Consider the following 13,534-nt stretch of genomic DNA (forward strand, 5'->3'; position numbering starts at 1 on the left):
ACGTGCACCTGGACCTCGTAGGCCCTTTGCCCCCATCGGAAAACAGCCGGCATATATTAACGTGTGTAGACCGGTTCACGTGGTGGCCTGAGGCACTACCGCTCACTAACATCACGGCAGAGTCAGTTGCCCACGGACTCATTACCGTGTGGATAAGCCGCTACGGAGTTCCCAAGACCATCACAACGAATCGAGGTCATCAATTTGACTTCGCGCTCTTCCGGACTTTGTCCCGCATGCTTGGTGTCAACCACATCAAGACGACAGCCTACCACCCTGTCGAATGACATGGTTGAGCGGTTTCACCGCCAACTCAAAGCCTCGCTCATGGCCTCACGATCATTGATACCCTGGACGGAGCGACTGCCGCTCATCCTCCTCTCCCTTCGCAGCCCGACATGTACAGACGCGTCCTTCTTTTCAGCTGAGCTCGTTTTTGGCATGACCTCAAGGTTTCCTGGCCAGTTTTTTGACGCGTCTCTAGTACCACCATTGGACGTTGCTGATTATGCCAGTCGCCTCAGGAATGCCATGAGAGACATGTCTCCTATACCACCACGTCAACACTCACGCCCAAGTTTCGTCAATCGTGCTCTCCGGGATTGCACACACGTCTTCGTAAGGCACGATGCAATCAGACCACCACTACAGCCGCCTTACAACGGACCCTTTAAAGTCATCAAGCGTTGCCCCAAGCATTTTGTCCTGCTGCTTAATGGACGCAAAGACAGTGTCTCCATTGACCGCATTAAGCCGACCTTCATCGACACCGACGCCGTCCTCGCAGACGACAAGCCATCTGCCAACACCAGACGAACACGCTTCGCAACAGCAGAAACCACCAGCTACTCTAAGGATCGCTCCTTTGCACACTGGCTACCTTGCTGGAGGGGGGGCCCCTATGGCGAACCGTCAGAGCGAGAGAAGACGACGAAGTTGCGCCTCAGCTGCTCCACACGTTCGAGCCTAGCGCGAGAGAAGAAGAGGCCCGCAAGAACGACAGCGGCTGTGGTTGCCCATCGGAGAGCAAAAAGCAGTAAAATATGTGGGAAAGTGAATGCCTCACGTCTTCCCATATATTCAACCACAATTGTAGCTCACTGGTTACAGTGATGTGTTGGCTAGCATAAGGTTGTGGATTCTATTCCTGCCCTCTCGTAATTCCTTATTATGACTGGGGACAAATGCAAAAAGGCTTTTGCTCTTATCTACCAATTTGTTGTGGTTTTTTGTATTGTGTTCTGTAGCAGTTAGGTTTGTTGTGGTAAACAGCTGTAAGCCTGTGTTAGCCATGTTGCTTCGAGGCCTTAAAACTGATTGATTGATTGATTGATTGACTGATTGATTGATTGATTGATTGATTGATTGATTGATTGATTGCTTTAACGACTGACTGATCAATCAAATAATCATTCAATTAGTTAAAGGTTCATATGTGTTTGAGTGGTGTGTAACTAATAAAGCTCCAGGGCAGTCAGCTGCATGTGTGCTCTTCTCATCCACAGCAAGGGCCTTCAATATTAGGCTAGCGTAGCCCTTCAGGGAAACCTATGCAGTTGTGCTCAGGTTTCGCCTCATTCTTCTTGGAAGCTGTGGAAAGCCTGTTACCAACACTTACACTTTCCCTTTGAATGCCTTGTTACAGCTTCCTGGAATTAAGCTATTTGCCCTGTACATTGTGCAGTTCCCATGTTATTTTCCCGTGTAGCCTGATCTACACTAGTCTCTTGAACATATATAAGCTTGCAATGCATGCAATGCAAAGTCATGTTGCATGGATAAGAGCTAATGGTGGCTCTTGGAGGAGGAACTGTTGCTGCTGAAAGTGAAAATGTTGTGTGTACTGACTTTCGAGTGTTACTTTGCCTTGTTTCATAGGCATTGCCTTGTGAACTTGCTTCAAAAAACTTTTTAAAAATCTTTTTCAGTGCACTTACTCTTGCCTCGACAGAGGTCAGGTTTCATGTGGATTCTGAGACTCACGATCCCATTGACGTCCAGACGAAACAGGTTTTGTGAGTGGTATTTTTTTCTTATTCACTACACTAAAACATCACTTGCTCGTTTCTTGTCAAATGGTGCTTCTCACAAAATCGCAATGTCCGACTTTCCTATAAAAAAAAAGGCCTCTTCTTGTCGGTGTATTTTTTTAGTCCCCTTCAAGTTCAAAAGATTACATTGTTAGTGTATGGTTTGAGCTGGTAATTGTCCATGTGGTTGCATGTCAAAACCTAAATGCAGGTTTTATATTTCTTATGGTGCGTTGGAAGAGAAACAAATGAAACACTATATATCTTTTTCTTGGTAACCACTGATTGCAAGCTGCCTTATAAATTTATGCCGTTACAAGTTGCAATCTGTTACATTTCGTCAAAGTACTACATCTTAAAAGGACACTAAAATGAAACAGTAAATTTGTTTAGACTGATGAAATATTCTCTGAAAACCATAGTGTCGTTAACTTCACTACTATAGATTTACAAGTAGATGAGAAGATCAATGTCAAAAATTTCAATTTTTAAATTTTCTGCCGAAATCTCTGATGGTGACATCACATCAAGTGTTTTTTCGCAATTTGGCCACATTAACCCAATGAAATTTCTTCAAACTTGGTATGTTGTCTCTGGATCCCTCAGAAGACAATAGGCTTCATTTTTAGCAATTAAGAACTACATAGGCCCTAGTAAATGCCGTGGAAACCTATGACGTCGCCAGCCTCATTTTCTTTTTGTTTGTTTTCTCGCTTACCAAGCGTCTTCCCGCATTAGACGTATTGATTTTGGTATCGTAAAAAAGTAATTACTAATACGATAAAAATTGTTCTTCTCTTTAGTGTCCCTTGAATGCAAGTCTCTGGATTGTTCTTCAGCTGATAGTACTCCACTTTGTAAAATGTGTTGTAATTCTTTAGTGCTGGTGTCTGAGCTCCAGGAGAGGTATTCTGCAATCCTCCAGTAAGTGGACCGTCCGTTTCAGCGTAAGCTGATTGGACAGTCTACTTAGTTATACTTAGTGTGACCTGATTTTAGAGTGTGCTCGAGAGCCCACAAAAGGGCACTAATCATTCCGCCAACACTGAGTCACATCCAGTCATGCTGCGCTGAAATTGACAGTCAACTTAGTGCACTCATGAAGAGTACCACTCCAGGGCTGTTTATGAGGGAGTCCCTTGCTGAACAATAAAGTCATGTAATCCATGGCTGAAACTTCCAGGGAGACAAACTCAATGGTGGAGGAGTTCATGTTGCTGGCCAATAGCTCTGTGGCCAAGCACATCTTCCAGGAGTTCCCAGAGTGTGCGTTACTCAGACGGCATCCGTCACCCGCACCGGCGAACCTGGAGCCTCTTGTAAAGGCCGGCTTGTCCAAGGCAAGTCGCCTCCCTGTTCTCAACGAAGCTCTCGCATAACCAAGCATGCTTACCCGTTGCCACTTCCTAGGGCCATACCACGCAAAGATTCTTTTCCTTTGATTCATTTCCTATTGTCGTGGCTGATACAGGCAGTCACGAAGGCTTTGCCTAGTGCAAACTGGCGACGACACACAAAAACAATGGTAAGATCATCAAAAGGTTCAGTAGTGATTGAGCGGTAAGCACTAGAGTACCCTTGATTACCTTCAGTTGGTACTTTGACAGCTAAAAGCAGCCGACACAGTGGGCACTATAATGTGAATTAATGCAGCAGGCATCAGCACTGGTGTTACCCAAATACATTAGGCTGGCCATATGCAAATGGTTGAATTCATGCAGGCTCATACGCTTTTTTTACTCTGTTACCTCTCATAATGATGCATCAAGAATCGTTACGTGGTGTGGATTCTAAAGTTTGCTTTGGGAGACTGTTAGTTAATCATCCTCGCCCTGTACTAGATAAGGTTCATAAGTAGTGCAGTCAAGCTTTTAGTTTTTCACAAGGGAGTTCAGTCAACTCAAGGACAGTTATAATTGAAGACATCTAAGAAAGGACTTTCTTTTTCCTTGTAATGAACTTCACTAGGCTGACACTGATGTCGACAATTGCGTTTCTTTGGCAGGGCTTTGATCTGAAAGTGGACAGTGGGCTTCACCTGGCAGAGTCGTTAGACAAGGCCGTCCTGCCAGACAGTCCCTACTTCAACGTGATGCTGCGCATGGTGGCGACGCGATGCATGGCACGGGCGCTCTATTTCTCCAGCGGCTGCGTGGCCCTGGAGGACTTCTTCCACTATGGCCTGGCCTTGCCTTACTACACCCACTTCACGTCGCCCATTCGGAGGTGCAGTAAGGAAGGCAGCGTTGCACTGGAATGCTCGTTGCTGGGACAAATGCTTTATTTTAAAGTATAGTTAATAGGTTTTGCTTGGGATGGCACAAGCATGGCACGGCATAACAAAATTGAATCTAAAGTTGAAAAATACACCTCAAGTCATATTTTTCTTTAAAGCTTGTCTTTATTACTGGCTGATGCCATCACCAATGAACATTTTATATCTACCTCGTATTTTCTAATTTCCCATCCACGTTCATTATGCCAAGGGCTTCAATTGTGTTGTGCTTTCCATCAGTCAATTTTTTATATTTTGGTAGGTATGCCGACCTAATGGTACATCGACTGCTTGCTGTTTGTGTTGGGGCAGAAGGAACTTATCCAGAACTCGTCCACAAAGACAAGTGTCAGGTAAGAAATAGCTAAAATGCTTTTTCTAACCATGACAAGCCACTGTGTTCATTGGTGTTTAGTAGCTTAAGCAGCAATGCATTGTTCTCATTTGCACTGACTGAAACATACAACTTAATACTTTTCCTGCTTTGCCAGAAAGGATGGACCTGTGTGGCAACTACTAATGCTGATATTTATTGACGACTGTTCAGCAGCCTGTGTTCTAAATAAAAGCTTTCACGAGTGTTTGAATAGTGAGGATAAGATGTTCATGTGATAAGTGACCCCCTAAATGACCAAATGATGAGAATATTAAGATGTCAATGTCAAGCCTCTCGTATAGTAATTATAAGCCGATCTCACTTCACCCTTTGCACCAACGTCCAAGGATATCTGTGTTTCAACTATTGTATTGTTTTTCTTTTGCCACCTTGTTTGCAGGAGCTGTGCAATAACCTCAACTATCGCCACAATATGGCACAGTATGCTGGCCGAGCGTCAGTGGCCCTTTACACCCAGGTACCGTTTACCCCATTAATTTTACACCACCATTATTAATCTTTTTTACTCAGTAAATACTGTAAAACGTCATCATAGCAATTGTCATGGGATCGTAGATGCAGAACAAGAATGTATAAGGTTCACAGAACCTCTGAAACATAAGAGACAGGTTAGCCTAGTTATCACATTAATTTGGCTTAATTCCATAAACATCACCTTAATTACTTGTGCTAATTCAAGATTGAAGTTCGTATCAGCAACGTTGTTGGCATTAATGCAATTGACAGTAACATTCAGTCAGCTTTTGTCGGCTTTATGGGCTATATCTACTGCCTTTCCAACACAATAATGAGGATTGCATCACGGCATAGCTGCTGTTTGTGGATTCCATATACTAACTAGTAGCAAGGTCTTGTGTGTGTGAGGCCTGTAGACTTATCATGTATGGGTTTTGCCCAGGGACATTGCAAGGAAGATGTTGCAGCTAGCAAAAGGCAACTGAGAACATATTTTATAGCAGGATTTCACTGTGCTTGCTGTGTGTGCGAAGAAATTAATGTGTAGTATTTGAAACTATAGTACCTAAGCATTTTCACATAGTTGCTGGGTGCCACAGCAACCTGTGTATTGCCGTACCAATGTAGAATTTGCATTTCCAGTTCGCCCTTTCTAGACCACCGGTTCCAGCAGGCTTTGGTTAATCGTGCATCCTTGATCCCTTTCTTTTTCTTCTGCAGGCGTTCTTCCAAGACAAAGTGGTTGATGAGGAAGGATACGTGTTGTTTGTCCGTGAGAATGCTGTGCAGGTTTTGATGCCTCGTTTTGGTCTGGAAACCACTTTGTTTCTCAAAGAAGAGGGCTGGAAATATGATGAAGAGGTGGGTGATAATGATGTTGATGATATGCAGCTGCACGAAGACATACTTTTTTTTATTCTTCAAATGTGGCTTAATTGCACTTTATCGTAGCACCACCACTGTAGCTGTAGAAGTGAAGGCTTATTCACATTCAGATGTTCAGCATTTAGGGCGGGGCCCGGAACAATATGGTGACGGTGAATTCCACTGAAGAGGTACTCTCAGCGTCGTTTGTTTTCCAGGCTGAGTTCTTTTGCCAGGGCCTCGCTGTGCAATACAACACAATCATCACTTGAGCTAGTGAGAGTCACCTCTTGTTGCACTCTGTAAATTGCACCTACCACATTTGATCTCAGGGAGGTGTTAACCGAAACTGTGAAAAATTACAAAGTTATGTATGATGAGGACCACATCAAGCACAGAGATTGTGCCCTGAAAAACAAAGTTGCATGAGAAAATGAAAGCATGTACTAAACTGAAATTAGGCATGGAAAACTGAACAAAATGTAGAGAGGGGCTAATTTTGTGTAGTCCTGCAAGTCGACGCGTAGTTGGTAGATTACGCTATGGTAGTAAGGTATTGCACATTTTGTTTGCTCTTATAGTATTTCAAAAGCTGGCATCAGCTTTGGCAACGTGGAGAACAAGCTAAGTGAATAATTGAGCATTTTGGCAGCAGGCGATTCTGCACTGTGCCAGATACTCGTGGCTCCGATGGGAATGAGCCATAAATGAACTTGCGCTAGCCACACCATTTTGTCATTAGTATTTAACACATATATTAAGAGTGCCTCGTGTGGACTGTTAGATGGTCCTGTTATCGCATGCAAAAACCCAAATCATGTGGCGTGTTTAAACAGGAAAACTTGAGACGTGCAGCACTCTGCTTACTATAAGAGGGGGCTTTTTCTTGGTTGCAGGCATGTACACAGTCGTTTGGGGACATCACATTACATCAGTTCGATCGGCTGGTTGTTCAAGTCTCAGTGGACAGCCGTAATATCCAACACCAGAAGGTGGTCATCAAGATTGTGGAACCTAAGGCAAGTCTCCCATTTTCTTTTTTTCTTCTATCGGTACATTATTGCCTATGTTTAATGAACTTGTGGGACAGCACTTTGCAACTATCATACAGTCTCGTGTAAGGACAGTGCTTTTCTTTTTGTTACTATCACGTGGTGTGACCTTCACACAGGATTGGGACATTTGGCCTAGTTTTCAGACTCTGAGCTTTATGAAATGCATTGTAATCCTCCGTGATTGCCCACCATTACAAAACAAATGCTGTCCTTTTCATTAAAAGCTTTTTAACTGAATCATGCATGCCACACAATCACCTGCTTCATCTTCACTATCGCTGGCACTTCTGCTAAAGGAGTAATCACAATGGTGAAATATCCGTCTCCCCAGTATTAGTACAAAGGAGAATGCATCATGTGACCACCACAGCGTCAAGCCGCCATCTTCAGGCAGTGCAGCCCATTGGAGCTCCTTGTGGGTATGGGGGGCATTTCCACACTCAGTTACAACCGAATAACAAAAAAAAATGTCAGCTCCTCCCACAGAGAATTTGCATGAGTGCTTTGCCAATAGCACTTACCCATTTTCGTGACGTCAAGGTTTAGTGGGCGTTTCATAGCTGTCTTTGCTCATACAGAACCACGTTTTCGTCAGAAACTTGAGCGCCCTGCTAAATTTCGTTAGGGATTCTGACATCGCTGCTCAGCTAAAGTTAATGTTTTAGGTAGTGACGATGAACCTTTAACTGTTATGCATAGTATTTACACTAGCCGAGAAAAGGCACTGAAGGTTCTAGCGGGAACCAGCCAACACGACTGTCGTTCACAAGTTAAGGGCAGGCACCGCGGTTCTGTGGGCGGAGGTGCCATCTTTTTTTTTTTTTTCCTTTTTGGTTGTGGACTCCTCTATCCCTGAGGAGTGTGCTGCGGCCAGCCTTGTCTTTGCAACTTCTCGGCGGTGGTGACGCGCGACCTTGGTGCTCATAGGTGAGGGACAAAGGCATGGGCGTCCGGAGGGAGGATGGGGGGAATGGGGGGGGGGGGAGGGGATCATGGGTTCGGCTGCCTCCTAATTAAATGCCCCCCCCCCCCCCCCCCCATGGAATTTAAGATATTTTTCTATGCAGTAGCAATACGCTGCACAGCTTGATTTGCACACTCAGGTCCCGCATATCCGTGTGAAACAGCCTTCAGAATTTCCAGCCAACTTTGCACGTTACACACTAGTGACTAATCTTGCCGGTGATGTCACAGCAGAGAAAGATAAGCTGCCAGGGTGCTGGATGCATAGGCGTGCGCACAGGGGGCCAGGGGGGCCGGCCGCCCCCCCCCCCTATTCACCTAAAAGGGGGCCGCAAAGTCAGCCCCACACATTGACATAATAGGGATCGGGGGGGGGGGGGGCGCAATCACATTGACATAATTTTGAGGGGGGGGGGCGCTGCGACGAACCTACGCCCCCCCCCCCCCCCCCTGAAGGGGAACCCTGCGCACGCCTATGGCTGGATGCACCCCTCTGCAAAAGGTTCTGCGGACGCCTTTGTTTCGAGTGACATCATGGAAAATCCGCTAAGATTTTTCGTATTTCTCGGCTCGCTCCGTTATTCTCAAGAAGTCGCGCAAACTTTGCCGATTAAGAGCTGGCTGTCCGCCTAAACTGCACTGGACAAAAGCCCAGCAGTTCACTCTCCGCCACGTGCTCTCCGCAGGCGTTCAATTTGGCGCACAGCGCAAATGCGTGCCGCGACGCCATCATGTTATCCCCGTGCTAAGAGATGGCGCCACCATAGCGCGGGCGCGCTCTTCTACGGTGAGGTCAGTGTAGCAAAGGGTAAAACGACTGAGGCGCCAGAAGTGGGGCCGCACTCTACCAACCACCTGTAAACATTAACACGTCGTTGCTCGAAGTTGATGGAATTCTGTCAGGGAATTTTCAACCTTTTTTGTGCTTTATATGAATTAGATACCCTCAAAATATCACCAACACGCTTCATGTATATTGTAACGACGCGGGATCGACGATCAAAAGGAGAACGACCAACAAATACGCTTTATCAGTAGCTGAAATGACAACAACGTCTTCTTCGTCCTTGCACTGGGGCCAGTGTCCTCGCGCTGCTTCATTGTCGACGCTACTGGCACATACGCGCGGCATTATTCCCCCTTTAAAAAAAAAAAAAAAAACATCGTCCCGATGATGAAAGCCCAGAAAACAGGGTAAAGAACACTGCGCAGTTAGTCACTGAAAGTATAGCTTCATCCGAAGCACGCGCGGCAATATATAGCCGCCTAAATAATTTAATGTACGAGATTTTCTGCAGCCATTTTAATGATGTTACTGTGTCGTGGCCTGACCGTGGGTGTGTGCAGGGTTTCTCATCTGGGGTGGGGCCAAAGTTTCGGCGCAGACACGATTCCCCCCACCTCTTGGTCTGGTCCAAAAAACAACCTGCTTAACAATGGATGAAAAAATGTTAATGAAGCGATGGCGTGCTTTTCGACTTTGCCTGCGTTTGGTTCCTGGCTTTCCGAGAGTAAAAATGGGAAGTAAACAGTTCTTGCAATGCAACATCAGGGGCCTTCGGCCGCCATCATCGTCAAAAGCCTGCGTGGACATCACTCTACTCTTTAAACAATGACGGGGACAGGTCTGTCCGACTGAATGTATGGGGCAGACTTTGCCCCCCCCCCCCCTCATGTGGTTCGGGAAGGGGTCGGTCCCCTTTGTGCGCACGTCTGGCGTAGTGCCGTCATGAAGCAGGAGTTGGTTGTGAGGGAGGCGAGTGCCAAAACGTCGCATAGTCCCGCCCATACGTGACCACCTTCTGCGTCATGTGACATCACGACACAGTAATGATGGCTTCGAAACTGGCCGTTAAATCGGTGTTCTTTTCAGTGGCGTAAATTCAGAAAAATCACAACGGGGAACATACATCCTGCAATGGCGGCCATTTTGTTTTTATAAATATGCTTTCTCTTTAATGAAATAAAAATTAAAATTATTATTTCACATAAAATTTTAAAAAAAAAACGGCCATGAGCGTCGGCGCCGGATCAAGAAAAAGCGCAATGAGCAGCCAATAGTATAAATGTACGTTGCATGGCAAAGTTAGCTCCTAATCGTAACTCGTAGGTAGCCTCAAGCATGTTTGCCTGTTAGAAATAGCGCCCGCGATATAGCCCGAGAAGCTGTCTCGTAAATCATTTTTATGTTCACCGGTGTTATTTTTTACAAATACGATCATAGTCGAGCAATCGCATTTATACTTCATTGTAAATGGCTTCCAACAAATCGTCGACATAAGTAAGGGCAGATGATCGGGACTATTTCTTTACTTTGCATTTCAGAGCCCAGCATAACAAACATTTGCGGCCCGTCAGAAGTAACCCGTAGCATTTCGAAAACTCGTTCTCTACAGTGCTTTTTGAAACGACAAGCAGCTACACTTGTGTACTTGGTTTCTGCTCATTCTAGAGTTTGTTTTACGTAGAGCGTGTGCTATGCTTAACTCCCGCCCCGCCACGGTGGTCTAGTGGTTATGGCGCTCGACTGCTGACCCGAAGGTCGCGGGATCGAATCCTGGCCGCGGCGGCTGCATTTTCGGTGGAGGCGAAAATGCTTGAGGCCCGTGTGCTTAGACTTAGGTGCACCTTAAAGAGGACGCTAAACCCCAACAATTATTATCATTATTATGCTTAACTCTCAAGAAATTGAAATATGACGTTTGAAAGAACACAAGGGGAGGGGGGGTCAGGACCCCCCTGGTCCCCCGTGAGTTACGCCACTCGCTCTTTTAAATTATTCGTCCCATTCCACGGCTTGTGACTATGTTATCGCGGGTTCAGATGTACTGAAACCTTCAATTAGCGCAAAAGAGATTACAATTGGAATGATGTTACTACCCCTTTTTGTACGAAAGAAGGGAATTTTGAGGGCTCGTTTCTTTGTTTCACACAGCCTTAACGAAAAACAGCAGATAATGAAGCCAAGCAAAGTTTAGGGGACGTTAATTTTACTGCTTCGATTGTATTGTAGTAAATGTGATATAGATGCGAAGAAAGTAAATTGGACGAAACGATAACTTGCCGCCGGCAGGGACCGAACCTGCAACCTTCGGATAACGCGCCCGATGCTCTTTACTTTCTTCACTTCTATATCACATTTACTGCAGTACACTCGAAGCAGTTCAAATAACGTCCCCTAAACATTGCTTGGCTTCATTTCTTCTGGTTTTCATTAATGCCTTTTCCTGTGTTTTTTGTATGCCTGTATGGCATCCATATGTTGTGGGATAAATTAAAAAAAAGAGAAAACGCATTTAATATAGCTGTAAAAAAACGTATGCAGCGGATATTGTTTTTAGCAGCGCGCGAATTATTCTCGGAACCTTACGTCAAGCCCATTTTCCTCGAAAATTTCCGAGCTACGTCACAATATCCATTACTCTATAAAACAGTGTAGACTGAAACTTATCTTTTTTGCTTCTGAAGAAAAAGAAAAATGCTTTCAATGAGGGGGAAAAAACAGTTAAGGTTCAAACGTTATTGTACAGACGCGTGATGATTGAAAGAACTTTTATGAGCCCTAAAAGTTCATACGTATGAGCTTCACTGGTGAGCAGGTTGCATGGTTTGAATTCCGGTGAGCAAGGCTAACGAACTGCGCTTTGGCTCGGGTCTGGCGTTATGCCAGTGTTTGAGCGAGGTCTTTAAACGGAAATCCTTAAAATGACAGCTCGGTCTTTTTTTCTTTCCTCGGTAGAGGGAGGGGGCATGCAAAACACCCGTTCATTTACGTTTAGGTGCAAGTTAAAACAAACAAACAAAAGAAAAGCTCAGGGGATCAGAATTAATTCGAAGACCCTCACTACGGCGTCCCTCGTGATCAAATTGTCGTTTTGGCGCGTAAGATCGTCAGAATTCAATTTTCTTTATCGACACAGTCCAGATTTATCGGTTTTGTATATAAGTATATATAGAAATTGAGTGTGGCGTCATGTGCCTCGCCGAAACGATGCCTGCTGGAACAACCACCACCACCGCCACCGAGACAATCGGCGTGTGCAAGAGGGGGTAGGGAGGGGAGGGGGACCGCCCCCCCCTTCCCCCCCCGGTCACCTAGGGGCGGGGCCCGAAGTCTTCCCCATACTTTTACTCAGTCGGACCTGTCCCGTCATTAATTAAGTAGCAGGGTTATGGCCGCGAATGTTTTTGACGATAATGGCGGCCGAAGTCCCCTGATGCATTCCAACAACATTTTACTTCCCGTATTTACTCCAGGAAAGCCAGGGACCAAAGATAGGCCAATTTGAGAAACACGTCATTGCTCCATTTTCATTTTTCCATCCATTGTTAAGGACGCGCTGAGATGAGGACCCCCCCCCCCCCTCTTTTTTCCCCTGTTGGGGGAACCCTGCGCACGCTTATGATCGAGACGATGTTGTAACCACGAGAGGAGTTCATGGTGATCTTCTACTTTTTTGTCACGCAGAATGTTTATAAAGTATACGCCAAAACACCCGCAGGTGGGGCTTTGTTGAGCTCGATCTTTTCGGAGCATTTCAATCGGGAGCCCGTTACGCACAATTTTCTGTCAGGATTGAAAGTTGGGCTCTGTGATGAAATTAATTCATTAATAATTCATTCGTTCATTAGACATGTTCATGGCCCAAACAAGAAACAACGTTGTTATCGGCATTGTGAGCCTGCTGCTTGTCGTAGTAAAGTAGCTCAGAGCTCACTTCATCACCATCATCATCAGTCTATTCCATGTCCACTGCGGGACGAAGGGCTCCTCCAGTGATGTCCAGTTTGCCCTTTCCTGCGCGAGCCTATTCCATTTTATGCGTGTGCATCTCCTAATTTCATCACCCTAGCCTAACCCTCATGCCGTCCTCAGCTTCGTTTCCCATCTCTTGACATCCATTCCGTCGCTCTAAGTGACCTTCGCGTGACGTGACTTGCCCAGATGCACTTTTTCCTCTTAATGTCAGCTACAATGTTGGCCACACCTGTTTGCTCATTTAAGCCTGCCGAATTATAGTGCAACATTTTCGCGACACCTCGCCGTCATTAAACGTAGCGCTTCCGTGTGGTCTGGTTGCCGCCCAATTAAGGGCACTTAGCAGCACCATCCAGGCCACAGCTGTGGACGTCGCCGCGCCCTGCGTGGTCGTGAATAGAGCCCCAAGGCCCCGTTATATACAGGACAAGCAGGACTAGTGTATATGCATCATGTATACAGCGTAAGTAACTCGAGGTCATGCCGCTGCCTGACGCGCCCTAGCGGTCGTTGCGTGCACGAAGTGCGATGGGCCACCGATACTCGTCGTGCAGCAAGCGCGCCGAAACTCAAGCCAGCAAGAAAAAGGGGTAACTGGAACGTATAGATTGCAATTATCGGTGTGCGAGCGAGCGAAAGCCTCAGCGCTAAGGCGACATTTCGGCACGGAATAGCCTTCCCGTCGTCTGGGCTATGACGAAGCCGAGTCCCTGTGCCTCGCGGAAACGTCGGTGG

The 13,534-nt window shown here is 45.9% G+C and overlaps 1 protein-coding gene across 1 annotated transcript in view; it reads left to right on the plus strand.

The window, feature by feature from the left end:
* Positions 1 to 13,534, plus strand: part of LOC119382817 (exosome complex exonuclease RRP44) — a 39,757-nt gene that overhangs the window by 15,356 nt on the left and 10,867 nt on the right. The window contains exons 15-21 of the mRNA XM_037650678.2: positions 1,929 to 2,015; positions 3,214 to 3,370; positions 4,036 to 4,256; positions 4,568 to 4,658; positions 5,082 to 5,159; positions 5,879 to 6,019; positions 6,919 to 7,041. Coding sequence (XP_037506606.1) covers positions 1,929 to 2,015; positions 3,214 to 3,370; positions 4,036 to 4,256; positions 4,568 to 4,658; positions 5,082 to 5,159; positions 5,879 to 6,019; positions 6,919 to 7,041 — 898 coding nt within the window. The remainder of the gene's footprint in view (positions 1 to 1,928; positions 2,016 to 3,213; positions 3,371 to 4,035; positions 4,257 to 4,567; positions 4,659 to 5,081; positions 5,160 to 5,878; positions 6,020 to 6,918; positions 7,042 to 13,534) is intronic.

This window comes from Rhipicephalus sanguineus, chromosome 2, assembly GCF_013339695.2.
Source record: "Rhipicephalus sanguineus isolate Rsan-2018 chromosome 2, BIME_Rsan_1.4, whole genome shotgun sequence".
Classification (NCBI taxonomy): domain Eukaryota; kingdom Metazoa; phylum Arthropoda; class Arachnida; order Ixodida; family Ixodidae; genus Rhipicephalus; species Rhipicephalus sanguineus.